Here is a 27,014-nt window from a genome sequence, read left to right on the forward strand (position 1 = left end):
AGTCCAAGGCCGAGGTCTCGTCTTCTTCCAGGTTCCAGTACCTGTTGCGCCTGTCGGTCGCAGACGGCTGCAGCCTCTCATGTTCACCTCTTTTTTCCCTGCACCATCAATCACTGGGAGAATGGCGGCCTCCGCCAACCAACGCCGACTCCTCCGGCATCCTTGGGACCACGTGGGTGCTGCCGACCACCATCTTACTTCTGGCATCACTTAAGCGTGCGCGCGTTCGCAGGGCCTCCTTATGAATACGTCATGGCGGGAACCTCAGGGGCGTCCCCTCCCGATGATGTCAACACCGCGAGTGTACTTATACGGACTGGTCCATTGTTAAGACGAGTTAGCAAGGAGTTCTCTCACTTGTTAAATCCGCTCTAACTTGGATCTTCTGTTCCAGACTCTCCTCCTGCCATTCGGACATCCTGAGGACCCTCTCCTCGGGGGCTCTTCCATGTCTTGGCTATCCGCTCCTCGGAGGGTCCTCCTGCCTGGGACATGTAAGACATTGATAAGACAGGCTAAGAGAGAATTTGAAAAGAAGTTGGCTGTAGAGGCAAAAACTCACAGTAAAAACTTTTTTAAATATATCCGAAGCAGAAAGCCTGTGAGGGACTCAGTTGGACCGTTAGATGATCGAGGGGTTAAAGGGGCACTTAGAGAAGATAAGGCCATCGCGGAAAGATTAAATGATTTCTTTGCTTCGGTGTTTACTGAAGAGGATGTTGGGGAGGTACCCGTAATGGAGAAGGTTTTCATGGGTAATGATTCAGATGGACTGAATCAAATCACGGTGAACCTAGAAGATGTGGTAGGCCTGATTGACAAACTGAAGAGTAGTAAATCACCTGGACCGGATGGTATACACCCCAGAGTTCTGAAGGAACTAAAAAATGAAATTTCAGACCTATTAGTAAAAATTTGTAACTTATCATTAAAATCATCCATTGTACCTGAAGACTGGAGGATAGCAAATGTAACCCCAATATTTAAAAAGGGCTCCAGGGGCGATCCGGGAAACTACAGACCGGTTAGCCTGACTTCAGTGCCAGGAAAAATAGTGGAAAGTGTTCTAAACATCAAAATCACAGAACATATAGAAAGACATGGTTTAATGGAACAAAGTCAGCATGGCTTTACCCAGGGCAAGTCTTGCCTCACAAATCTGCTTCACTTTTTTGAAGGAGTTAATAAACATGTGGATAAAGGTGAACCGGTAGATATAGTATACTTGGATTTTCAGAAGGCGTTTGACAAAGTTCCTCATGAGAGGCTTCTAGGAAAAGTAAAAAGTCATGGGATAGGTGGCGATGTCCTTTCGTGGATTGCAAACTGGCTAAAAGACAGGAAACAGAGAGTAGGATTAAATGGGCAATTTTCTCAGTGGAAGGGAGTGGACAGTGGAGTGCCTCAGGGATCTGTATTGGGACCCTTACTGTTCAATATATTTATAAATGATCTGGAAAGAAATACGACGAGTGAGATAATCAAATTTGCAGATGACACAAAATTGTTCAGAGTAGTTAAATCACAAGCAGATTGTGATAAATTGCAGGAAGACCTTGTGAGACTGGAAAATTGGGCATCCAAATGGCAGATGAAATTTAATGTGGATAAGTGCAAGGTGATGCATATAGGTAAAAATAACCCATGCTATAATTACACGATGTTGGGTTCCATATTAGGTGCTACAACCCAAGAAAGAGATCTAGGTGTCATAGTGGATAACACATTGAAATCGTCGGTTCAGTGTGCTGCGGCAGTCAAAAAAGCAAACAGAATGTTGGGAATTATTAGAAAAGGAATGATGAATAAAACGGAAAATGTCATAATGCCTCTGTATCGCTCCATGGTGAGACTGCACCTTGAATACTGTGTACAATTCTGGTCACCACATCTCAAAAAAGATATAATTGCGATGGAGAAGGTACAGAGAAGGGCTACCAAAATGATTAGGGGAATGGAACAACTCCCCTATGAGGAAAGACTAAAGAGGTTAGGACTTTTTAGCTTGGAGAAGAGACAACTGAGGGGGGATATGATAGAGGTGTTTAAAATCATGAGAGGTCTAGAACGGGTAGATGTGAATCGGTTATTTACTCTTTCGGATAGTAGAAAGACTAGGGGGCACTCCATGAAGTTAGCATGGGGCACATTTAAAACTAATCGGAGAAAGTTCTTTTTTACTCAACGCACAATTAAACTCTGGAATTTGTTGCCAGAGAATGTGGTTCGTGCAGTTAGTATAGCTGTGTTTAAAAAAGGATTGGATAAGTTCTTGGAGGAGAAGTCCATTACCTGCTATTAAGTTCACTTAGAGAATAGCCACTGCCATTAGCAATGGTTACATGGAATAGACTTAGTTTTTGGGTACTTGCCAGGTTCTTATGGCCTGGATTGGCCACTGTTGGAAACAGGATGCTGGGCTTGATGGACCCTTGGTCTGACCCAGTATGGCATTTTCTTATGTTCTTATGTTCTTATCCTGACCTGCTCTTCGGGTATCTCTGCTGGGACTTCCTTGTATGTGTACATTCTCCAACTTCTATCAACTATACTGAAGATTCCACAGTGTACTCCGTTCCTTGGGCCACTACTGTTCTTCAGCCTGTCTACGCTACTCTGTCTGTGCCTCAGGATTACAAGGTCTATGGCCTGGTTCCTATATCACTGACCTCTGCCTCCTTGGTATCTATTGTACAGGTTCCTTGGCATACCCCGCGCTGTGGGCCACTACCGGACCTCCATATATACATCATCATCCTGACTACAGTATTTGCTCAAAGACTGTGTTTATTATATTTCCTGCTCCTCAGGTTATATACTATCTTTTCCTCCTTAATAAAGTCTCTCTCACAGCTGTGTCCTACGTCTCTGAGACCATGCCCACTGATGCTGAGGCCACCGGGGCTCCTCCCTGTGGGCGGAGACATCTCTCACCTTGGCCCGGGGTTCACTAATTCATCAAAACCATAACAGTACCATCGCCTGTCCTCGACCTCTCTCCGTCCTGCTGCATCTGCTGCTACCCAGTGGCAGGTCCGAAAGGGCTATCGAGTGGCCGGAGGGCTACCCCAGAGACCAGCATTGCATTGTTGGGTCTCTACCGGTACATGCAGGTTTGGCAGAGGTTAGGGCGGTGGTCAGCCTGCTCCTCCCATGCTGGGACACGTCTTGCCTGCCGCGGCGCTTCCATGGAGCTCCTCTCTGCAGTCGCGTCGTGGTCCAAGGGCACACATCTCCCCGGAATCGAGAGTGTTCCCTAGCGCTCCCTCCCACAGATCCCAACATTCACCAAACACAGAATAAAGGATCATAAATTAGAGTCAATAATATGTAGACAAAACCTGAAATGGAAATCCCGAAAAAACCAGATTCTGTCCTCAAGGTAACAATGGAAATTCAGAAACATCACCATTCCTCATAAAATATCAAACAATAAAATCAAGAAATATAAAGCATCAGTTTTAATAGTAAAAACATAAATATTTCAAAACAGCTGACAAATAGAATAACTGTTACGCCCATCGGTCGCAGACAGCTGCGACCACTAATGCTCACCTCTTTTTATGCAGCCCTGACATCACTGGGGAAGGTAGCGGCCTCCGCCAGCTATCGCCGACCTCCCTGATGTTCTTGGGACAGCGTGGGCGCTGCCGACCACCACCTTGCTCATGGGATCACTTAGGCGCGCGTTCACGGGCCAATATTAAGCACGTCATGACAGGAACCTCTGGGGCGTCCCCTCTGGATGGCGTCAACTCTCTGCTGTACTTAAGCTGCCTGGCCCTGCCTATCAATGAGTTAGCAAGGAGTTCCCTCATTGCTGAATCCGCTTCTCTCGTATGGACTTCCTGTTCCAGTTCCTGCACTTCAGTGTGAAACGCTCTGGGTACCCGCTCCTCGAGGGCCCTTCCTCGTCTCTGGCTATCTGCTCCTCGGAGGGCCTTTTGCCTTGAACTACGGTCTGTTCCCGTTCCCCGGGACCTCTCCTGGAACTGTCACTCTGTGAGTACCTTGATTCTACGGACTACTACTGAAAGTTTTATTGTGAGATCCTCTCCAGTGTACCCCGTACCTTGGGCCACTACCATGCCAGCATTAGTGAGGAACCACCTCGGTGTACCCTGCGCTGCAGGCCATTGCCACGTCATCACTACAGGTTCCTCGCTGGTGTACCCGTACCTGGGGCTACTACATTACCACCTCTGAGTGAGGAATCCCTCGGTGTACTCTGCGCTGCAGGCCACTACCGCATCACCTCTTCAGAGAGACTTCTTCGGTGTACCCCGCTCTGCGGACCATTACCAGATATTCACGTCTGAGGTATTCCCTCTGGGTGTACCCCATCTCAGACCTTATCTCGTCCTCCTGCATCCCCCGATCCGCAGGCTGTGCCTTTTCTACTTTTACAATAAAGATTCTATTCCACAGCTGTGTCTTACGTCCACTGAGACCGCGCCTCCCAACGGTGAGGCTCACAGGGCTCCTCCCTGTGGGCGATACCATCTCTCACCTTGGCCCAGGGCCCACACACCTACAAGTCATAACAATAACATCCAATAATTAAAGTCATATACACTTTTTAAAAAATTTCCCAAGTACCAATAAAATATTTCAAAACAGCAGACATCAAATAACACCTAATAATTAAAACTAATAAGGATTTTTAAAAAAAAAAACCCCGCTCCATACCTGAGAACTCTTGATTTCTAGTCACCCTGAGACTGTCATGGATTAGGGGGCTTGGAGGGTAGGCACACAAACTATATCTTTTCTTACCACTGTCACACACACCACACACACATGCTCTCATATACATCCACACCCCATGTCCTCTCTCTTTTGCAGACACACACACACACTCTCATACACAGGCTCTCAGATATTTTATCTTCCTCCCCCGCTATGCACACACGGGCTCTTACTCCCACAGGTTCCCTCATACACTTAGTCCCTTCTCTCTCACCCACATACAGGCTCTTACTTGTGAATGCTCCCTCACCACACATATGCTCTCACATACATTCACACAGACTTCCTCATTCTCACATGCTCACTCACACAAAACAGCTCACTCCAAGAGGCTCACACACATGCACACACACTCACAGACTCTCACTCTCACATGCTGTTTTTCACAGGCTTACACACACAGAGGCTTCCTCACTCTCACATACTCTTTCTTACAAATGAACTCTCACTGACACAGACTCCCTCACACACACATACGCAGGCTCTCTCATATGCTCTCACACATTCTCACTCTTTCTTTCAGGGCCTTCCCATATCTTCTGGTTCTGGGTCTGTTTTTAGGCTGCTGCAGGATGGGGTCCATGATGGCTCTGCTTCAGGGCCTCTCCTTAGGCTGCGGTGGCAAATCCTTTTTGAGGGGTATTGCCACTTCCCTGCGAGCAGTGAACCGACAAAAGAAATCATGATGTTTAAGTCTACGTCATCTCCTTCTACCTTGGGGTCTGTCTCGCGATAGAAGCAGCATACTCTCACAGCTCCTGTCGCAAGACAGGCCCTGTAGCAGCAGGTGATTATGTAAACTTAAACAATGCTACTGGCTCATGCAAAGAAGGGGGGTGAATGAAGAAGAGGACGAAATTTAGTGGATTGTACTCCATTGGATCAGGCAGGGGATTGCATTATCCTAGGCCCGATGCAATGTTGAAACTGAGGTGGCAAACCACCCTATAGCAATTCTAATGTTGGCCATCAGCACCACCCAGTACATCACCTGGAGGCCTTGGTGACCCTCGCCCCCCCCCCCCCCCAGTACAACACTGCTGGAGCATGTGGTCAAGTCAGCTAGCATACTGGCTGATACAGTAAACCGCGCGGGAGTGCCGGCAAGCGCCCGCTCTCCCGACATGCGCCCAGGCCACTCTCCTGGGCACACGATTCACTAAGGAAAGGTATGCAAATTAGGGCCCGCGGTAAAAAGGAGGCGCTAGGGACACTAGCGTGTCCCTAGCGCCTCCTTTTTGACAGAAGCAGCGGCTGTCAGCGGGTTTGACAGTCGCCGCTGAATTTTACCGGTGTCAGTTGTCGAACCTGCTGACAGCCACCGGTTCGGAAAACGGATGCCGGCAAAATTGAGTGTCTGTTTTCCAACCCGCGGGCAGATTTTTTATTTTTGGGGCCTCCGACTTAATAACGCTATGAAATTAAGTTGGAGGGTGTACAGAAAAGCTGTTTTTTCTGCTTTTCTGTACACTTTCCCGGTGCTGGCTGAAATTAACTCCTGCCTCTAGCAGGAGTTAATTTTTGAGAGTAAAATGTGCAGCTTGGCTGCACATTTTAGTTTCTGGATTGCGCGGGACTAACTAATAGGCTCATCAAAATGCATTTGCATGTTGCGGGCGGTTAGTTTTGGGGGGGGGGGGGGGGGGGGGTTGGCCGCGCGTTTTCCACATGCTATTACCCCTTACTGTATAAAGAGTAAAAATAGTGCGTGGAAAACGCATGTCCAACGCATGGCCTGAGCGCACTTTACTATATCGGCCCATAAATTGGGTTTAAAAAGGGTTCAGACAAATTCCTAGAAGAAAAGTCCATAAATAGTTATTAACTGGCTGACTCAGGGAGAACCACCACTTGTCATAGGGAGTAAGCAACATAACGTTGAATCTACTTTTATGGAATGGCCACTGTTGGAGATAGGATGTTGGGTTCTATGAACCTTTGGTCTGACCCAGCATGGCACTTTTCATATTCTTATGTAAAACATGAAGAAAGCCAAGGCATCTCTTTGCACTCGGGGATAAGAGCTAATGCCATCAATAGCATGGGATTTGCATAAGAGGCTAACCTGTATTTACATTGAATGTGCACATGTTTTGTAAACAAAATTTCTTGCTGCATCTACTTTGCACATAAAAAAAAAATAAGCACACAGCTGCGGATTAAACTGCATTCTGCCGAGCACATTTTATTGCATCGATCCCTGAAATTGGTTCTACAGTACTTTGAGGACTGGCCGTTGTCAGAGATAGGATGCTGAGCTCTGGATCCTTAATCTGACCCCAGCACAGCACTTCCTGTGTTTTTATGTTATCCCTTCCCGTTGCACACTCCTCTAACAAATGCAGTTCTCTTTTCTTGGTTCTTCTCATTACTGAGGTTGCTTCTTAAGAAAGCTGAGAAGGAAAGCTCTATCTACAATCGCAGGTATTTTCACACCACTCGCTTTCAGAAGTCTTGCTTCCCACTTACCCCGCCCACCGCCAGGTCCGTCCCTCCCCCCTCCTCCTCTTCCACCTTGAATGACAGCCGAGGAACTCAGATTCTGAAGTGGCAGGCGCCCCAGCCAATGAGCACGCGCGGCCAAGCGGCGGAACCTGGGCAGGAGGGGGCGGGACTTCCCGCTCTCCCAGGCCAGTTGCCTGTAGCTCTCGTCGGCGGCCTGTTGCGGCCTGCGGGGATTTTTTAAATTTATTTTTTATTAATTTTTTTTGTACCTGCGGCTGCAGCGAGCCGGCAGTGGGCGGCACCACGCACGGCCCAGGAGTCACGCGCAGCACCGCAGCCGCCATGCCGCACAGTTTCAAGCCCGGAGACCTGGTCTTCGCCAAGATGAAGGGATACCCGCACTGGCCGGCGCGGGTGAGAAGGGGGCGGGGGCGGAGCGCAGGGAAAGGAGAGGAGCGGCTATGAGGAGGGAGCCCGGGAAGGGGCTGAGCCCAGTTTCTAGCTCGGAGGCGGCGGCCGCGCTGGCAGCCGGAGGAAGGTCCGTTTGCAGGGATCTCCTTGTGCACGGCTAGGACACTACTGTGAGGAAGCTTACAGCTCAGGAGCTGATGGGGAGGAGGGGGTATTTTTCTGTGAGGAAGCAAACTGATGGAGGAGAGGGGGGACACTGCTGTGAGGAAGCAAACTGATGGAGGGGAGGGGGGACACTGCTGTGAGGAAGCAAACTGATGGAGGGGGACACTGCTGTGAGGAAGCTCACACTGATGGGATGGGGGGACTACTGCTGTGAGGAAGCTCACACTGATGGGATGGGGGGACTACTGCTGTGAGGAAGCTCACACTGATGGGATGGGGGGACTACTGCTGTGAGGAAGCTCACACTGATGGGATGGGGGGACTACTGCTGTGAGGAAGCTCACACTGATGGGATGGGGGGACTACTGCTGTGAGGAAGCTCACACTGATGGGATGGAGGGATACTGCTGTGAGGAAGCTTACACTGATGGGATGGGGGGACTACTGCTGTGAGGAAGCTCACACTGATGGGATGGGGGGACTACTGCTGTGAGGAAGCTCACGCTGATGGGATGGGGGGACTACTGCTGTGAGGAAGCTCACGCTGATGGGATGGGGGGACTACTGCTGTGAGGAAGCTCACGCTGATGGGATGGGGGGACTACTGCTGTGAGGAAGCTCACGCTGATGGGATGGGGGGACTACTGCTGTGAGGAAGCTCACGCTGATGGGATGGGGGGGACTACTGCTGTGAGGAAGCTCACGCTGATGGGATGGAGGGACTACTGCTGTGAGGAAGCTCACGCTGATGGGATGGGGGGACTACTGCTGTGAGGAAGCTCACGCTGATGGGATGGGGGGACTACTGCTGTGAGGAAGCTCACGCTGATGGGATGGGGGGACTACTGCTGTGAGGAAGCTCACGCTGATGGGATGGGGGGACTACTGCTGTGAGGAAGCTCACGCTGATGGGATGGGGGGACTACTGCTGTGAGGAAGCTCACGCTGATGGGATGGGGGGACTACTGCTGTGAGGAAGCTCACACTGATGGGATGGGGGGGACTACTGCTGTGAGGAAGCTCACGCTGATGGGATGGGGGGACTACTGCTGTGAGGAAGCTCACGCTGATGGGATGGAGGGATACTGCTGTGAGGAAGCTTACACTGATGGGATGGGGGGACTACTGCTGTGAGGAAGCTCACACTGATGGGATGGGGGGACTACTGCTGTGAGGAAGCTTACACTGATGGGATGGGGGGACTACTGCTGTGAGGAAGCTCACGCTGATGGGATGGGGGGACTACTGCTGTGAGGAAGCTCACGCTGATGGGATGGGGGGACTACTGCTGTGAGGAAGCTCACGCTGATGGGATGGGGGGACTACTGCTGTGAGGAAGCTCACGCTGATGGGATGGGGGGACTACTGCTGTGAGGAAGCTCACGCTGATGGGATGGAGGGACTACTGCTGTGAGGAAGCTCACGCTGATGGGATGGGGGGACTACTGCTGTGAGGAAGCTTACGCTGATGGGATGGGGGGACTACTGCTGTGAGGAAGCTCACGCTGATGGGATGGGGGGACTACTGCTGTGAGGAAGCTCACGCTGATGGGAGGGGGGGACTACTGCTGTGAGGAAGCTCACGCTGATGGGATGGGGGGACTACTGCTGTGAGGAAGCTCACGCTGATGGGATGGGGGGACTACTGCTGTGAGGAAGCTCACGCTGATGGGATGGGGGGACTACTGCTGTGAGGAAGCTCACGCTGATGGGATGGGGGACTACTGCTGTGAGGAAGCTCACGCTGATGGGATGGAGGGATACTGCTGTGAGGAAGCTCACGCTGATGGGGGGATACTGCTGTGAGGAAGCTCACGCTGATGGGGGGATACTGCTGTGAGGAAGCTCACGCTGATGGGATGGGGGGACTACTGCTGTGCGGAAGCTCACGCTGATGGGATGGGGGGACTACTGCTGTGAGGAAGCTCACGCTGATGGGATGGGGGGACTACTGCTGTGAGGAAGCTCACGCTGATGGGATGGAGGGATACTGCTGTGAGGAAGCTCACGCTGATGGGATGGAGGGATACTGCTGTGAGGAAGCTCACGCTGATGGGGGGATACTGCTGTGAGGAAGCTCACGCTGATGGGGGGATACTGCTGTGAGGAAGCTCACGCTGATGGGGGGGATACTGCTGTGAGGAAGCTCACGCTGATGGGGGGGATACTGCTGTGAGGAAGCTCACGCTGATGGGAGGATACTGCTGTGAGGAAACTCACACTAATGGAGGGGAAGCTGCTGTGAGGAAACTCACACTGATGGGGGCACTGCTAAGAGGAAGCTTACGCTGACTGGGGGGAGAGCATTGCCGTGAGGATGCTCACGCTGATGGCTGGGCTCTGCTGGGAGGAAGCTCACGCTGATGGCTGGGCTCTGCTGTGAGGAAGCTCACGCTGATGGGGGGACGCTGCTGTGAGGAAGCTCACGCTGATGGGGGGGATGCTGATGGGGGGGGACGCTGCTGTGAGGAAGCTCACGCTGATGGGGGGGGGGGGCGCTGCTGTGAAGATTCTCACACTGATGAGGGGCACTGCTGTGAGGAAGTGCACCCTGGTACTAATATAACCCAGCTATTAAGTAATACAGATGTTAATGAAACTTGGAATAACCTGTATGTGAATCCTTTGTAAGAGGGCATATTGTATCAGTATGGATATTAACACATCGCTGCAGCCTGATTAATATAGAGTATGTATACTAATGTGAATTTGAATAATTAGCTACCACTGTTTTTGGAACGGGGAAGCTAGGCTTTAAATAATTTCCTTTCCCTGTACGTACCCGGATCAGTCCAGACAGTGGGTTATATCCCCCTTCCAGCAGATGGAGTCAGAGAAAACTTCGAAGGGTGCTCCCATATAAGCTAGTGCAACCTCTGTCATCCTTCAGTATTCTTCTGACTCCAGCAGATGAGTGGCTGAACTCTAGTTCCCCACTAAGACCTCTGAAAAGCTAAATTTAGTGCTCTTTTCTCTATTTCTTAGCTTCCTTCCTATCTTAAGGTGGATCAAGGATAGTAAAAAAAAAAAAAAAAGAGACAGGGAAAGCTCAGACCCTTGTCTAGGGCCCAGCAATCTAACTTGCAGGAAGAGCTGTTTTTCAGTCTCCATTGCTGTATTTGTTTTGTGGGGGTAAGTTTTTGTACCTTTCTTACTTGCAGGTTAGATTTGTAAGCCCCGGGGTGCAAGTTGGTGGTCCAACCTTTCCCCCCTTTTCCTCTGAGCTATCCCACTGCCCTGAGAAGTTGTTTTGCCTCGGGGCAGCCTCCACAGAGACGCAACATTCTTCTGTGTGGTGTAAATAGCAATTCAGGCGGGTCGGGGAGAAGGAATAGTGCTGCAGAGGGGTTTTTTCCCTTCTCGCAGCCACTCACCAGCAATTCGTACGCGACTCAGCTCACAGTCCCATGCCGCGATCCTCGAGGTGCTGCGTGTGCGGAGAGCCCGGCTCTTGTGCGAGGGGATCTGAGCGAGATGCCTCCCTGGTGGGGAATGGTGCACGGAGACCGGCCCCGATCCTGCCCAGCGCAGGAACAGCGGCCATCTTTGATTGAGTCAACTGCTCCAGAGCAGCCAGGGGATGATTAGGACGCCGGTTTTTCAGTGCTGCCGCCGATCCTGACCCCTGTCAACCCTCCTGGGCCCTTGTCCACCCGCAGGAGACCCCCCCCCCCCCCTCGGTGCCTTCTTCTGGACCACCTCCATTTTCGGGGGGTTTTGTGCTTTTAATGCACAATGCCTACCTGGCCAGAATGGAACAGCAGCAAGATCCAACAGGGCCTCCTCCTCCTAAGGTGAGCAGGATGGCTGATCCCCTGGGGCCTCTGGGATGCCCTCAGGGAGTGGGGGCCTCAGGACCTAGGGTTCACCAAGGTGCCTTCAGGGTCCACATGGTCCATCATCCTCTGGGGGGCTTGGCTCCTCTTCCTCAAGGCCCTCTCCCGGACCCAAACCTGGATGAACCCTCTCTGATGGCTCAGATGGAAGGGGATGATCCCCAGGTACTGCGTCTCTTCCAGGGGATGAGTTGCATCCGTTCATCCCATATGTTGTGCAGGAATTGGATATTGAGGATCCAAAAGACCCTCCGGGGCCTTAAGAACATAAGAAATTGCCATGCTGGGTCAGACCAAGGGTCCATCAAGCCCAGCATCCTGTTTCCAACAGAGGCCAAACCAGGCCACAAGAACCTGGCAATTATCCAAACACTAAGAAGATCCCATGCTACTGATGCAATTAATAGAAGTAGCTATTCCCTAAGTAAACTTAATTAATAGCCGTTAATGGACTTCTCCAAGAACTTATCCAACCTTTTTTTAACCCAGCTACAGTAACTGCACTAACCACATCCTCTGGCAACAAATTCCAGAGCTTTATTGTGCGTTGAGTGAAAAAGAATTTTCTCCGATTAGTCTTAAATGTGCTACTTGCTAACTTCATGGAATGCCCCATGGTCCTTCTATTATTCGAAAGTGTAAATAACCGAGTCACGTCTACTCGTTCAAGACCTCTCATGATCTTAAAGACCTCTGTCATATCCCCCTCCAGCTAAGAAGGGGGACCCAGTGCTCTCAGTTCTACGTCCACCGTCGAGGTCTTTTCCTTCCCATCCTACGCTACTGCAATTTCTGTCCCGGGAATAGGCTTCCCCTGAAGCTTCCCTCAAGGTGGGTAGAGCTATGGATAAGCTATACCCCCTCCCAGGCGATTTTCTGGAGCTCCTCAAGGTTCCCAAAGTGGACGCGGCGGTATCTGCAGTGACGAAACGAACTACCATTCCAGTGACGGCAGGTGCTGCCCTACGGGATATGCAGGATAGAAAGCTCGAGGTGTATCTCAAGAGAGTATTCTAGGCAGGTCCCAAATCTTCACAATGAGGCCGTGCCGGCCCACTCCTCGGTCCCCAGGATAGGGGGCCGTCTCTCCCTCTTCCACGAGGAGTGGGTCAAGATTACCTCAGATAAGTGGTTCCTGGATATTCTAAAGCACGGTTACGCTTTAGATTTTGCTCATCCTCTAAGAGACAGGTTCCTCTTCTCTCTCTGCAGACCACCACAGAAACAACTCATAGTACGCCAGACACTCAACAGGCTCCTGGCCCTCTGAGCAATTCGCCCGGTCCCTCCAACGGAAGTGGGAGCCGGCCATTACTCAGTCTACTTTGTAGTCCCCAAGAAGGTGGGCTCCTTCCGACTGATCCTGGATCTCAAGATAGTCCTCAAAGCCCTCAGGGTCCCACATGTCAGGATGGAGACCTTACGCTCAATGATAGCGTCGGTACACAGCGGAGAATTTCTGGCCTCCTTGGATCTGACGAAGGCTTATCTCCACATTCCCATCCTCAAGGCGCATCAGCGCTTCCTTCACTTCAAGATTCTGGGACAGCATTTTCAATTCCAAGCCCTGCCCTTTGGACTGGTGACAGCTCCCCGTACCTTCACCAAAGTAATGGTAGTAGTGGCGGCAGCCCTCAGGAGGGAGGGAATCCTGGTCCACCCCTATTTGGACGATTGGCTCATCCAGGCAAAGTCCCTGGTCCAGTGTCAACGAGCGATAGACAGCTTGTTGCATCTCCTTCAGTCCCTCGGATGGGTGGTCATTTTCTCCAAGAGCAGCCTTACTCATCTCAGTCCCTGGACTTCCTTGGAGCACACTTCGATACAGCTGTGGGCAAGGTACCTCTGCATCCGGATCGGGCTCGGGCTCTCATCTCCCAGGTACAGCGATTCATTTCGCGCTCTCTTCCCACAGCCTGGGATTATCTTCAGGTTCTAGGCACTATGGTGACCGCTATCGATCTGGTACCTTGGGCTTTTGCGCATATGCGTCTTCCACAGAGAGCCTTGCTCTCCCACTGGAAACCGGTTTCTCGGGAGTTTCAGGCCGTCCTCCCGCTGCCAGAGAGGACCAAGGACAGTCTGGCCTGTGGCTCAACCTGGATCATTTGTTAAAGGGAGTAACCTTGGCAGACCCTCAGTGGGTGATTGTCACCACAGATGACAATCTCTCCAGTTGGGGAGCGGTCTGCCAGACGAAATCAGCACAGTGGACGTGGACGGAGTTCCAAGCATCCTGGCCGATCAATCGCTTGGTGACCAGAGCAGTACGCCTGGTGTTGAAACGTTTTCTCTCCCTAGTCCAGCGTTGGGCGGTTCGGATTCTGTCAGACAACGCAACAACAGTAGCGTACATCAGTCGTCAAGGGGGAACAAAGAGTCATCACGTTTCTCAGGAGACGGACAAGTTGCTGGCCTGGGTGGAGATCCAACTTTCCCGCCTAGTGGCTTCTCACATCGCAGGAGTGGACAACGTTCAAGCCGACTTCTTGAGTCATCAACGCATAGATCCCGGAGAGTGGGAATTCTCCGAGGAAGCAGTGGCACTTCTATTCAGTCGGTGGGGGTCTCCCCACCTGGACCTGATGGCCACTACATGGAATGCCAAAGCTCCACAATTCTTCAGCCGCAGAAGAGAGCACGGTGCGGAGGGAGTGGATGCCTTAGTCCTTCCCTGGCCGCAGCACATTCTCCTCTACGTGTTTCCGCCATGGCCCCTGGTGGGAAAGGTAATCCGAAGAGTAGACAGTCACCACGGTCCACTAATTCTGGTGGCGCCAGAATGGCCATGTTGGCTGTGGTTTGCGGACTTGGTCAAACTTTCAGTGGATGGCCCTCTTCGCCTGGGACATCTACCATGCTTACTGCACCAGGGTCTGGCATTTTTCGACCAGGCAGATCGCTTCTGTCTTGCGGCTTGGCTTTTGAGAGGCACCAGTTGAGAAGACGAGAATACCCGGAAGCCGTGATCTTGACCCTCCTCAAGGCTAGGAAGATCTCTACATCCATTGCCTATGTCCGAGTTTGGAAGGTCTTTGAGACCTCGTGTGGCTCCGTACCTGTCTCGCCGCGGAGCGCCTCAGTGGCTCAGATACTGTCGTTCCTGCAACAGGGCCTGGAAAAGGGATTGGCCTACAATTCCCTGAGGGTGCAAGTGGCTGCTCTTGGTTCCCTGATCCAGCACTGGGAGGGAAACCCCCCCCCCCCCTTTCCTCTCACCCGGACATCGTCTGATTTCTCAAGGGAGTGAAACACGTTAAGCCTGCAGTACACGCTCTGTGTCCCTCATGGAGCCTCAACTTAGTTCTTCGATTTCTAGGCAGCCCACCTTTCGAACCGCTATGAGCCGCTACCCTCAAGGATTTTACGCTCAAGACAGTCTTCCTGGTGGCTATTTGCTCTTCCCGCAGGATTTCGGAGCGTCAGGTGCTATTGTGCAGGAAGCCCTATCTCCGTTTCATGGATTCAGGAGTTTCCTTGAGCACGGTGCTCTCTTTCCTGCCCAAGGTTATTTCCGCATTCCATATGAATCAGATGGTGGAACGCCCGTCTTTCTCAACTGAAGATTCCCGAGAGCTATGCAAGCTTGATGTTAACCCACCATTGCTCGCTGGCTGAAAGAGGCCATCGCCTGAGCATTATATTGGTGCCAGTCGGCAGCCTCCAGTGGGCATCAAGGCCCATTCCCTCTGAGCTCACGCGGCTTCCTGGGCGGAGAGTCAATCCGTTTCGCCTCAGGAGTTATGCCGAGCAGCCACCTGGAAGTCTTTACATACCTTTGCTCGGCGCTATCGTTTGAATCTACAGCCACCGGTTTTCAGCTCCTTTGGCAATCGGGTCATTCGAGCAGGGCTATCCGGGGCCCACCCTAAGTAGGGAAGCTTTGGTACATCCCACTGTCTGGACTGATCCGGGTATGTACGGGGAAAGGAAAATTATTCCATTCCTGCTAATTTTCATTCCTGTAGTACCACGATCAGTCCAGACGCCCACCCTAAGGATTTATGGGATTGGGTTGTCTCTCTGCTCAAATTGTTTTCCGTATACCACGTGTTTAGTGGCTGTTTCATGGTTCATTTTGCAAGTTTAATTGCCTCTTAAAGTTTAGTACACACTGTACAGTTGTTCCAGTTGAAAGGGTTTTATACCTTGATCCATCCATCTTGTCTCTTCAGGCTTTGGTATTCTTAATACTGAAGGATGACAGAGGGTGCTCTAGCTTATATGGGAGCACCCTTCAAAGTTTTTTCTGACTCCATCTGCTGGAAGGGGGACATAACCCACTGTCTGTGCTGATCCGTGATACTACAGGAACGAAAATTAGCAGGTAAGGAATAATTTTCTTTTCCTTTTAGATTGATGACATTGCTGATGGGGCAGTGAAACCACCTCCTAACAAGTATCCCATATTCTTCTTTGGTACTCATGAAACGTAAGTACATATCATTGTCCTTTGCTCTTTTTTGGGGGCATTCTGTATCATGTCTCCATGCCACAGCACTGCTTTTCTCACTTTAGTCTGGCTTCCTCTCTCCAGAGCCTTCTTGGGACACAAGGACTTGTTCCTGTACGATAAATATAAAGACAAGTATGGCAAGCCAAATAAGAGAAAAGGCTTTAATGAGGGATTATGGGAAATCCAGAACAACCCTCATGCCAGCTACACTGCTCCCCAAGTGAGTATGTCTTTGATTCAGAGACTGCGAACTAGCACCGTAAACCAGTTCAGAGATCTTCGCTTTCCTTGGCCCTTCTGTTCCAGTTCTGTTTTCTTTTGTTGTCTTTCATTATTCCCCCCCTTGTCTCCTACTTTTTTAGTACATTCTCATTGTTCTTTTCCTGTTTTCTGTAATGTCTTCTCATCGTCCCTGCTTTTGTTCATGCCTTTCCCCTCCTGTATTCTTTGTCGTCTTTCATTTTGTTGATGTTCCTTCCCCCTTTGTAAATGGTTTTTCTTCCTGTTTCCAGCTCCGTTTAGCCCCTCCCCAAGTCGGAGAGCAGGTCTTGAGCTTTAGCAGTGACTGTCTCCTTTGGTAACTCTTTGCCATTCAGCCCGTGAGCTCGTCTGACAGTGAAGTTCCTGACAGCGAGCCCATAGTGGGCAGTGATTTGGCTGGAGAGGAAGAAATGATACCAATCGCACCAGTGCCTCAGAAGTTGGAAAGTAGTGATGAGGACAATGATGAATCGGATAAAGGCAGTGAACACAGTGGGGTAAAGCGAAAAGCACCAGCTCCGAAGGTACGGTTGTTTGTAGTTTAGGTCATAGACTGCCTAGCTCTGGTCCATTTGAAGTGCCACGTTTTGATGGATTATTTAGTTGTGAGGATCCAGAAAAAGACCAAAAAGCTTTCTGCCACTTTGTTCTGTGGGTAAAAAAAACAAAACCCCAAACAAACAAAATCTGTGATTTAAAACAAATTCCTGGATCAGGATCTGTCTGAGAATTTCAGTAGATCTGTAGGCTCCAGTATACCTTCAGCCATTAGGGATTTGTTCTCTAGACTGGCTGGGATGGATGCTGTTGGCTATTTGTGCCACAGCTTAACCATGCTGGGGTTAATAGGCTGCCTGGTTGAACTGTCTGAATGCACTTTATGGCTAATTTTCAAATTTAACTAGTGTAAAGGTTGTGTTTAAGTGGTCAGTCAAGCGGAGCTAAAATAGCACATGTACATTACATAATCAAATATAAGCATGCGGTTTTCTCACTCCCCCTTCCCCTTGGGGAACACTTCCAAATAGTCTGGCTAAAAATCGTGTGTACTAAGCCTGAGCTTGGTTTTAGCCAGGTAGAGGAGAGCAATTTACCCAGATAAATGGCTATTTACCTGGTTAAATGGCTGTGTAAACTGTCCTCGTATTTAGGACTCATTCTCTTCAATGAGTTTGCCACCTCCTGTCTAATTAACCAATGGCTCCTTGTTCGCTCCATGGGTCCAGATGTGAAACTTGCCCAGTTAGCCCTTGTGTCCGTCTCATACACTTGTATAGGATAATTCAAGGAGCTCTAAATCTTTATAAGTAGTTCAGAAGGCTTCTCCTGGCAGTTTGAGCTTCCTAGCTACCAAAAGGTTAATAAGATTTTTTTTTCAGTTCACTGATAAGTTTTCTTTTCTTTTGTATAGGACCAAAAACTCTAGGCCATACTGTAAAGCCCGTCCTATTTAAGCCTCATCCAGTGGTGACATTAATTGCCTCCTGATTTTGTTTTGTTGGACATAGTTCCTGAAGAAATCTATCTACTTGTTTTTATAATTTTTTTTCTTTGCTATGTGTGTTTTAAAGTGTTAATCTTACTATGAATGTATAACTTTTTATGTTATATTGTATGTTTTAATGTGTCCATTTTATTATGTATGTATTCCCTGTATATACCCAGATCAGTCCAGACAGTTGGGTTATGTCCCCCTTCCAGCAGATTGAGTCAGAGAAAACTTCGAAGAGTGCTCCCTTATAAGCCAGTGCACACCCTCTGTTACCCATCAGTATTCTTCTGACTCCAGCAGATGAGTGGTTGAACTTTGGTTCTCCACTAAGATTTCTGGAAAGCTAGATTTAGTAATCTTTTATCTATTTTCTTAGCTTCCTCCTTTTCTTGGATGGATCAAGGTTAACAGAGTATAGTTTTACAAAAAAAACAAAACCAAAAGTCTATGCCTTGTGGGGGTAAGTTGTGATAGTTTTATATCTTTGCAGGTTAGATTTCTGTGTCAGTCTCTCCGGGGTGTAAGTTGGTGGTCCAACCTCTCCCCCATTCCTCCGATCTGACCCGCTGCCCTGAGAAGCCGATTGCCTCGGGGCAGCCTCCACAGAGATGCGATATTCCTCTGTGTTGTTTAAAAAAACAAAACAAAACAAAAAAAAACCAACAGGTCGGAGAGAGGAGGAGTAGTGCTGAGCGAAGGATTTGTACTTGCCCCTTGCAGCTACTCACCAGCGGATCCTTGGGCTGCCCCACCCCCGTCCTCATGCTGCAGTCCTCCAGGTGCTGTGCATGCGGAGAGCCTTGTTCGCGACTCTCCCGCGAGGGGATTTGCGCAAAATGTCTCCCTGATGGGGAAGGGTCCCTTGCGGCCAGCCGGACGAGCAGGTTCGTGCTCTCAGGCACGCCTCGAGGTACAGAGGCCGGCCCTGATCCCGCCTACCGTGGGAACGGCAGCCATCTTGAATTCTGAGCCGACTGCTCCTGCGCAGCCAGGAGAGGATCCTGACGACGGTTCTTCACTATTGCCGCAGATTCTGACACCTGCCATTCCTCTGGACCCTTGTCCACCTGCAGGGGACCTCTCCTCAGGGCCTTCCTCAGGACCACCTCCTTTTTCGACAGACTTTGTGCTGTTATTGCATAATGCCTATCTGGCCAGATTTGGCCAGCAGCAGGATCTAGCATCGGGGTGAGCAGAATGGCTGATTCCCCAGGGGTAGGGGCCCCAGGAGCAGGGGCTTCCCCAAGTGCTTCCAGGGTCTGAGTGGTCCATCATCCTCCTGGGAGTTCGAATCCTCTTCCCCCAAGGCCCTCTTCCGGACCCAGACCTGGATGAGCCCTCCCCTATGGCTCAGCTGGAAGGGGATGACCTGAGAGTACTGCGTCTCTTCCAGGGGGATGAGTTGGACCCTCTCATCCCATAGTCCTACAGGAATTGGATATTGAGGCTCCACTGACTCCATCTGCTGGAAGGGGGATATAACCCCACTGTCTGGATTGATCCGTGGGACTACAGGAATGAAAATTACAGGTAAGGAATAATTTTCTTTTTTGTGTTCCGCTTTGAAAGGTATTGAAATAGCGGATAAGCTGTACAAATAAATAAAAGCTCCCCTTCCTCACCATGTGCCAATTTGGATTTTAGATTTACCATATTTTTCGCTCCATAAGACGCACCTAGGATTCAGAGGGGGAAAATTAACAAAAAAAAAAAAATGGTGTGCTAAACCGGCTCTGTTCCCAGGTGTCTGCATCTTATGGAGCAAATTAGGGAGTGCATAAAAATTTTTTTGTCCCCATTTCGTTTTCGGGTGTGGGGAGGGCCATTGCTGTCCACTCCCCAGATCCGAAAACTTCTATCATTCTCTTTCTGTGGGAAAAAACCCCCCAAAATAAAACCCCATCCCAACCCTTTAAATTTAATTAACTATAACCCCCCACACTCCTGCTCCCCCCCCCCCTCCCCAAGACCTGCCTAAAGTCCCTGGTGGTCCAGCGGGGGTCCGGGAGCAATCTCCTGCACTTGGGCCATCGGTTGCCAGTAATCAAAATGGCGCCGACGGCCCTTTGCCCTTACTATGTCACTGGGGCCAACCAATGGCACCGGTAGCTCCTGTGACATAGTAAGGGCAAAGGGCCGTCTGCGCCATTTTGATTACTGGCAACCGACGGCCCACGGCAGGAGATCGTTCCTGGACCACTGCTGGAGCACCAGGGACTTTTGGCAGGTCTTGGGAGCTCAGGAGGGTGGGGGGTTGTAGTTAGTTTTTGGTTTGTTTTTTTTTTAATATTCACTCCATAAGATGCACAGACATTTCCCCCCCCAAAAGTGGGGGAAAAGTGCATCTTATGGAGCGAAAAATACAGTAATTGCTCATAATTTTCACATCCAAGCTCAAAGCAAGTTACAATTCAAGTCCTTCTGTTTGTAGTCTACATCACCCTTTTCTCTACTGGCAGCTTCCCCCAAAAGTAGAGAGTGGCAGTAAGCATTTGTAATAGACATGTTGCAGCCACAGCACTCATGTTTTCTTTGCTTTTAGCTGCCAGTGGCGAAGCGTGCCCGGAAGTCTTCCAGTGACCTGGATCAGGGCAGCATTTCTGCATCTGAAGAAGATACGGAAAGTTCATCTGTGTCTGAGAAGAACAGTGACCAGGTGTGTCCTTGCTGCTTGCCAGAAACGACTAAAGACAGATGGTACAAGAGTTTTGGGCTGACATTTGGTTGGGCCACAGATTATAACAGTGCTGCTTCAATTTCCTCCCATGTTTTCATCCATTTATGAATAGTTTATAAGTGACATTCCTATTCATAACCCAGTTCCCTGTACGTACCAGGATCAGTCCAGACCATTGGGTTGTGTCTCCCTTCCAGCAGATGGAGTCAGAGAAACAACTAAAAGGCACCCCCTCTTACCCTGGTGTGCCACCTGCGATCCTTCAGTATTTCTCTGATTCCAGTAGATGAGGGCGACAGAACCTGCGGTCCTGATCCATTAAAAAAAAAAAAAAAAACCCAAGGAAATCAAAGCAAGCCAGGAATAGTATGACCTAGAGGAGTTTGCTTTCTACCAGTGGCTAAATCAAGCTATTAAAAAAAAAAAAAAAAAAAGTAGTTAGTTTTCTTTCTGGAGATGACAGTCAGTCCTCCCAAGGCTATTTCCTGTACGTACCTGGATCAGTCCAGACAGTGGGTTGAGCCTCCTGTCCAACAGATGGAGACAGAGAAAAAACTGAAAGGGTATTCTATATCAGGACAGAGCGCCGCCCCCCCCCCCCCCTCCCCTGCGTTCCTTCAGTATTTCTCTGTCTCCAGCCGATGCAGGCAGTTGAACCTGTCCTCTTGAGAGGCTTCTAGGAAAAGTAAAAAGTCATGGGATAGGTGGCGATGTCCTTTCGTGGATTGCAAACTGGCTAAAAGACAGGAAACAGAGAGTAGGATTAAATGGCCAATTTTCTCAGTGGAAGGGAGTGGACAGTGGAGTGCCTCAGGGATCTGTATTAGGACCCTTACTTTTCAATATATTTATAAATGATCTGGAAAGAAATACAAGTGAGATAATCAAATTTGCAGATGACACAAAATTGTTCAGAGTAGTTAAATAACAAGCAGATTGTGATAAATTGCAGGAAGACCTTGCGAGACTGGAAAATTGGGCATCCAAATGGCAGATGAAATTTAATGTGGATAAGTGCAAGGTGGTGCATATAGGGAAAAATAACCCATGCTATAATTACACAATGTTGGGTTCCATATTAGGTGTTACAACCCAAGAAAGAGATCTAGGCGTCATAGTGGATAACACATTGAAATCGTCGGTTCAGTGTGCTGCGGCAGTCAAAAAAGCAAACAGAATGTTCCCTGTACGTACCAGGATCAGTCCAGACGGTGGGTTATGTCCCCCGTCCAGCAGATGGAGTCAGAACAAATGTCTAGGGGCGTAACCACATGAACCAGTACACCCTCTGCTGGAGCTCAGTATCTTTCTGACTCCAGCAGATGAGAGTTGGGGAACCAGCGGCTTCCCCAGGGTGGCAGGGCCTTAGGTTTTTTTCTCCTTCTCTCTTTTCTCCTGTCACTCCCTCACATTGGATCAAGTTTTAAAACAAAAAAAAAAAAAAGTTGTTCAATTTTTGGGGAGGCGTGGCTCAGGTCTGTTCTGCCTCCTTCTCTGTCGATCTCTCCTCCTTCCCTGGCCGGGGTAAGTGTTGGTTTCTTCTTTTTTGCAGGATTCTTGATTTTCTTGCAGGTTTGGCTGAGCGCAGGTGCCTCGTGGAAGCCGGCGGTGCCGGCCTCTCCGCGTCAGCGGCTTTGTCCCGCGGTCCCGAGGCAGTTTTTCGCCGGGGTCGCTGCGGCTGGGAGGGCGATTCCCCCGCGTGCAGGGACATCTTCGGCGGGCAGCGCAGGCCGTTCCGGCCCCCCCGCAGCACTTTTTTTCGCGCTCTGGCCCCCCCCCCCCCCCCCCGTGGCTTTCTCTTCCTCTTCCCCAGCAATTTCATGCCGCGGCTGTCCTGGTGTGCGGCCTGTGGCGAGCCGGGGTCGAGGATCTTGCGGGAGGGGATTTGTGCTCAATGCCTTCCCGGTGGGGAAGGCACCTCGCAGCCCCTCAGCACCTTCTCTTTCCTCCCCTCCCCGCAGCCATTGGCGAGAACGGCGGCCATTTTGGATTCGCAGCGCGATGCTGCCTCAGATGCGGTACAGGAGCAGAGGGATTTTCGGGAGGTTTCTCCTCCGAATCTATCCCCGGAGGGGGGTTTGCCCGAGCAGGGGTACACAGAGGTTCCCTCCTCAGGGCCCCCTCCCAGCATTCCGCGGTTTTCTCCGGAGTTTATACTCCTGATGCATAGCGCGTATTTGCAGGGTCTGGGGGCTCCCGGGGGTCTTCCCCCGGGCCCCCTGCCGTCCAAGACGCCTAGGGTCTCTACTGCTCCTCATGTTTCGCCTCCTGCCCTTGCGGGTTCGGTGCCGGGGGACCCTGGACTGCCGCCTTGGTTGCGTACTACCCTGGGGGGTATGGGAGCGGCTGCACCATCGGGGGGTGTCTCCCCGGACTCACCGGATCCTGCGCAGCCGGACGCGCAGTCTGAGGGTGACGACCCACGCGCGCTCAGGATTTTCCAGAGAGATGAGCTGGATGACCTTATTCCTCAGATCCTCTTGGAGCTGGATCTTGATCCTCCACCGGATCCGCCAGCCCCCGAGGCTCCCGCCATCACCACTTCATCCAAGAAGGGGGATCCAGTCCTCGCCACCCTCCGGCCTAGGGCTCAGGCTTTCCCCATCCATGATTCCTTTCTGCAGCTCCTCACCAGGGAGTGGGACACTCCTGAAGCATCTCTGAAGGTCACGCGTGCCATGGAAAAATTGTATCCTCTGCCTGAGGATTTCCTGGAGCTCATTAAGATTCCCAAGGTGGACTTGGCGGTGTCGGCGGTTACCAAGAGGACGACTATTCCGGTCACGGGCGGCGCGGCCCTGCGGGATACACAGGACCGCAAGCTGGAAATCTTCCTCAAAAGGGTTTTTGAAGTTTCCGCCCTGGGGATGCGGGCTGTCATGTGTAGCTCGCTTGCGCAAAGGGCCAGTCTTCGATGGGTTCAGCAACTCCTCACTTCCCAAGACCTGCCGCCCGAAGAGACCCTCCAGGTGGATCGTCTGGAATCTGCCATAGCCTATGGAGCTGATGCTCTGTACGATCTCTTCTGAGTGCTGGCGCAGTCCATGGTATCGGTTGTAGCGGCTCGGCGGCTACTGTGGCTGCGCAACTGGGCGGCGGATGCCTCCTCCAAGTCGAGCCTGGGATCTCTGCCTTTCCGGGGCAAGTTTCTTTTTGGAGACGATTTGGATCAAATCATCAAGTCCCTGGGGGAGAATGCAGTCCACCGGCTTCCCGAGGATAGACAACGTCTTTCACGGTCCTTTGCCTCCTCCAGAAGCAGGGCCAGGGCGCAGCGGCGCTACAGGTCTTACAGGCAGTCTGGGTCTCGGACAGCCTCCTCCAGATCCCAGGCCTGGCCACGGTCCTTTCGTGGGCGTAGATCCACGCGCGATGGCTCGGGGCAGGGAAACCCTCCACCAAAGTCTACCCAATGATGCCAGAGTCGCCCACTCCTCCACTCCTAGAATCGGGGGTCGACTTGCGGATTTCTACGAGGAGTGGGTGCGTATCTCCGCGGACCAGTGGGTCTTGGACACTATAAAGAACGGCTACGCCTTGGAGTTTGTCCGCCCTCTGAGGGACCGGTTTCTCTTCTCCCCCTGTGGCTCGGACCTCAAGAAAGCGGCAGTGCAACAAACCCTGGTTCCCTGTACGTACCCGGATCAGTCCAGACACCTGGGTTGTGACTCCGCACCAGCAGATGAAGACAGAGCAAAACTTGACGGGCTCCCTACATATAGTAAGGTGCCACCCACAGCTCCTCAGTCTTTCTCTGTCTCCAGCAGATGGGGCAGGTCCACCCACAGTCTCTGGGATCCCTGGGGTTTAGTTAGTCAGGGATAGTAAAAAAAAAAAAAAAAAAAGAGTATCTGTAGAGGTTAAAGCTTACCTTAATTAAAAAAAAAAAAATAATAAAATAAAGAATATAGAAGTCGTCTCCCGTCAGTGGAGCCTCCCAGGGGGGTTTGGCAGGTCCTGAGGGGACCATCCCCCCCTGGTTGAGGCCGCTGCTGAGGGTCGAGGACCCGGCCGTGCCTGGCAGCAGCGTCGGGGGTGACACCGGGGAGCCCGGTTCACTCACCCCTGCTGGAGCGGAAAATTCAGCACCTGGGCCAGCGGCTAAGTATATAAAAAAAAAAGTTTTGCGATTTTGTTTATCCGCGCCGTCTCGCTCTCTCTTCCCTCGGCCGGGGCGCTCCGTAGGGGGGAGGAATTTTGTTGTTAGAGTCGGCGAATTTTTTCTTTCAGCTCCGGTCCGGGATGCCTATAGGGGCAGCTTGCCGCGCGTGCGGGTCTCCTGCGACGGCATGTGTTCAAATTGTGTTACCGGGGGCGAAGGGCCGTCGGAGGGCGGTCGGGGGGGGGGGGGGGCCGTTCCCGGGCGTCCCGGTCGCCGCCGCGCGCCGTGTCTGCAGAAGTCGGGGGGGCTGATCCGTTCCCGCTTAGCGCGGGAACGGCGGCCATTTTGAATTCAGTCCGGGAGGCCACGAGGAGAGCCATGGAACATGGCGGCCAGCCACCTCCGCTTTCGCCTCGGGCATCGGGGGGGGGGAGCCCCCGGGGGGCCTAGAATCTGGAAATTTTGTCTCGGGGGAGGGCTCCTCGGACTCGGAGGAGTCCTTCTCCGAGGATTTTGCAACCAATCAGCGAGGGAGAGGGACATTTAAACTAACCTGAGCTCCGGCGCTGCTCATCTCCTGCTCAAACCGCTGATACTGCTGCTTCTGCTTCCACTTGTGCATCAGGGAGGGGAGGCCTGCGCGATCGGCGCCCAGACCCGTCGGGGTAAGGCCTCAATTTTTTTCCCTTCCCCCCGGCGAGCCTGAGCTCCGATCCCACAGGCAGCAGCAAAAAGACCCGCCCACCAGCCCAAGCAACCAATCAGCGAGGGAGAGGGACATTTAAACTAACCTGAGCTCCGGCGCTGCTCATCTCCTGCTCAAACCGCTGATACTGCTGCTTCTGCTTCCACTTGTGCATCAGGGAGGGGAGGCCTGCGCGATCGGCGCCCAGACCCGTCGGGGTAAGGCCTCAATTTTTTTCCCTTCCCCCCGGCGAGCCTGAGCTCCGATCCCACAGGCAGCGGCAAAAAGACCCGCCCACCAGCCCAAGCAACCAATCAGCGAGGGAGAGGGACATTTAAACTAACCTGAGCTCCGGCACTGCTCATCTCCTGCTCAAACCGCTGATACTGCTGCTTCTGCTTCCACTTGTGCATCAGGGAGGGGAGGCCTGCGCGATCGGCGCCCAGACCCGTCGGGGTAAGGCCTCAATTTTTTTCCCTTCCCCCCGGCGAGCCTGAGCTCCGATCCCACAGGCAGCGGCAAAAAGACCCGCCCACCAGCCCAAGCAACCAATCAGCGAGGGAGAGGGACATTTAAACTAACCTGAGCTCAGGCGCCGCGCGTCTGCGCCGCGCGTCTAGGGGGCACGACAAAGGGGCCTGCCCCTTTGTGAGCCCCTTAGTGCAGCCCCTGAGCAGCCCCCCCCTTTCAACTCCACACGCCCGCGGCTCAAATAACCCTTTTCAACTTTCTTATTGAAAAGCAAGGCCTGAAAACGACATTTGCCCAGGACCCTTAATCAAGTCTCATCTTTGCACTCACAACAATTCCAGAGTAACACAAATATGATGACCCAACATATTCCCATCAGATATCACCGTCACCCCTTCAACATTCTTCCAGCTCAATCCTCTCCAGCAAGAATTCCCAGATCTCTCATCCCTATCCTGATCACTCCCCTGACTCAGCTCCTAGGTCTAACTCTTCTCTCAGTGACCCTATTCAATTCTCAATCCCTGACAAAAAAGACTCATATCCTCAACGACTATCTCTTAGACTGTAATCCTGACATCTGCGCCATCACAGAAACCTGGCTAAAAAACTCGGACATAGCGTTAATCAATCAATTGCCTACCCACAAATACGACTTTTTCTCTATCCACAGACACAAAAAACGAGGGGGCGGCCTGTTACTAGCCACCAAGAAAGAACTCAGACTAACATCTCATACAATCAAGACAGAATCCAAACTAGAACTAGGTTTATTCAAATCTAATCATCTGCAAGTCTTACTAGTTTATGCCCCCCCAGGAGTATTGGAAGCAGACGCCTCCCCCCTTATTGAATCCATCGTTAAACATATCAACACTGACTCTCCTACCATAATCCTGGGAGACTTTAACATACACTTTGAAGCCACTCACCATGCACCCAACTGTGAAGCCCTCCTCACCGCCCTCAATGCTATGGGATTCACCCAGATCGTCAACGGACCCACACATAAAGCAGGACACACCTTGGACCTTATCTTTATCAACTCTAACTTCTCCATCACCAAGGATCCGGTTTGTACCCCCATCCCCTGGTCAGACCACTATCTGATAACAACCACCTTCACCTCAAATAAACAGACACCTACCACCCAACACCTCTCCTCCATTCACTTCAGGAAATCATGTGCTTCCGACACACTCAACGAACAGCTCACTAACGATCTAAAAAATATAGATCTATCCAATCCCAACACAGCGGTGCT

General features: G+C 51.2%; 1 protein-coding gene across 1 annotated transcript in view; it reads left to right on the plus strand.

The window, feature by feature from the left end:
* The first annotated feature begins 7,317 nt into the window (after window positions 1-7,317).
* The window catches only part of HDGFL2 (HDGF like 2), a 104,219-nt gene continuing 84,522 nt past the window's right edge, over window positions 7,318-27,014 (plus strand). Inside the window, exons 1-5 of the mRNA XM_029614535.1 lie at window positions 7,318-7,608; window positions 15,962-16,038; window positions 16,144-16,282; window positions 16,659-16,847; window positions 20,358-20,471. Of these exons, the coding sequence (XP_029470395.1) occupies window positions 7,537-7,608; window positions 15,962-16,038; window positions 16,144-16,282; window positions 16,659-16,847; window positions 20,358-20,471 (591 nt within the window). The 5' untranslated portion in view covers window positions 7,318-7,536. The remainder of the gene's footprint in view (window positions 7,609-15,961; window positions 16,039-16,143; window positions 16,283-16,658; window positions 16,848-20,357; window positions 20,472-27,014) is intronic.

Source organism: Rhinatrema bivittatum, chromosome 8 (genome assembly GCF_901001135.1).
Source record: "Rhinatrema bivittatum chromosome 8, aRhiBiv1.1, whole genome shotgun sequence".
Taxonomy (NCBI): Eukaryota; Metazoa; Chordata; class Amphibia; order Gymnophiona; family Rhinatrematidae; genus Rhinatrema; species Rhinatrema bivittatum.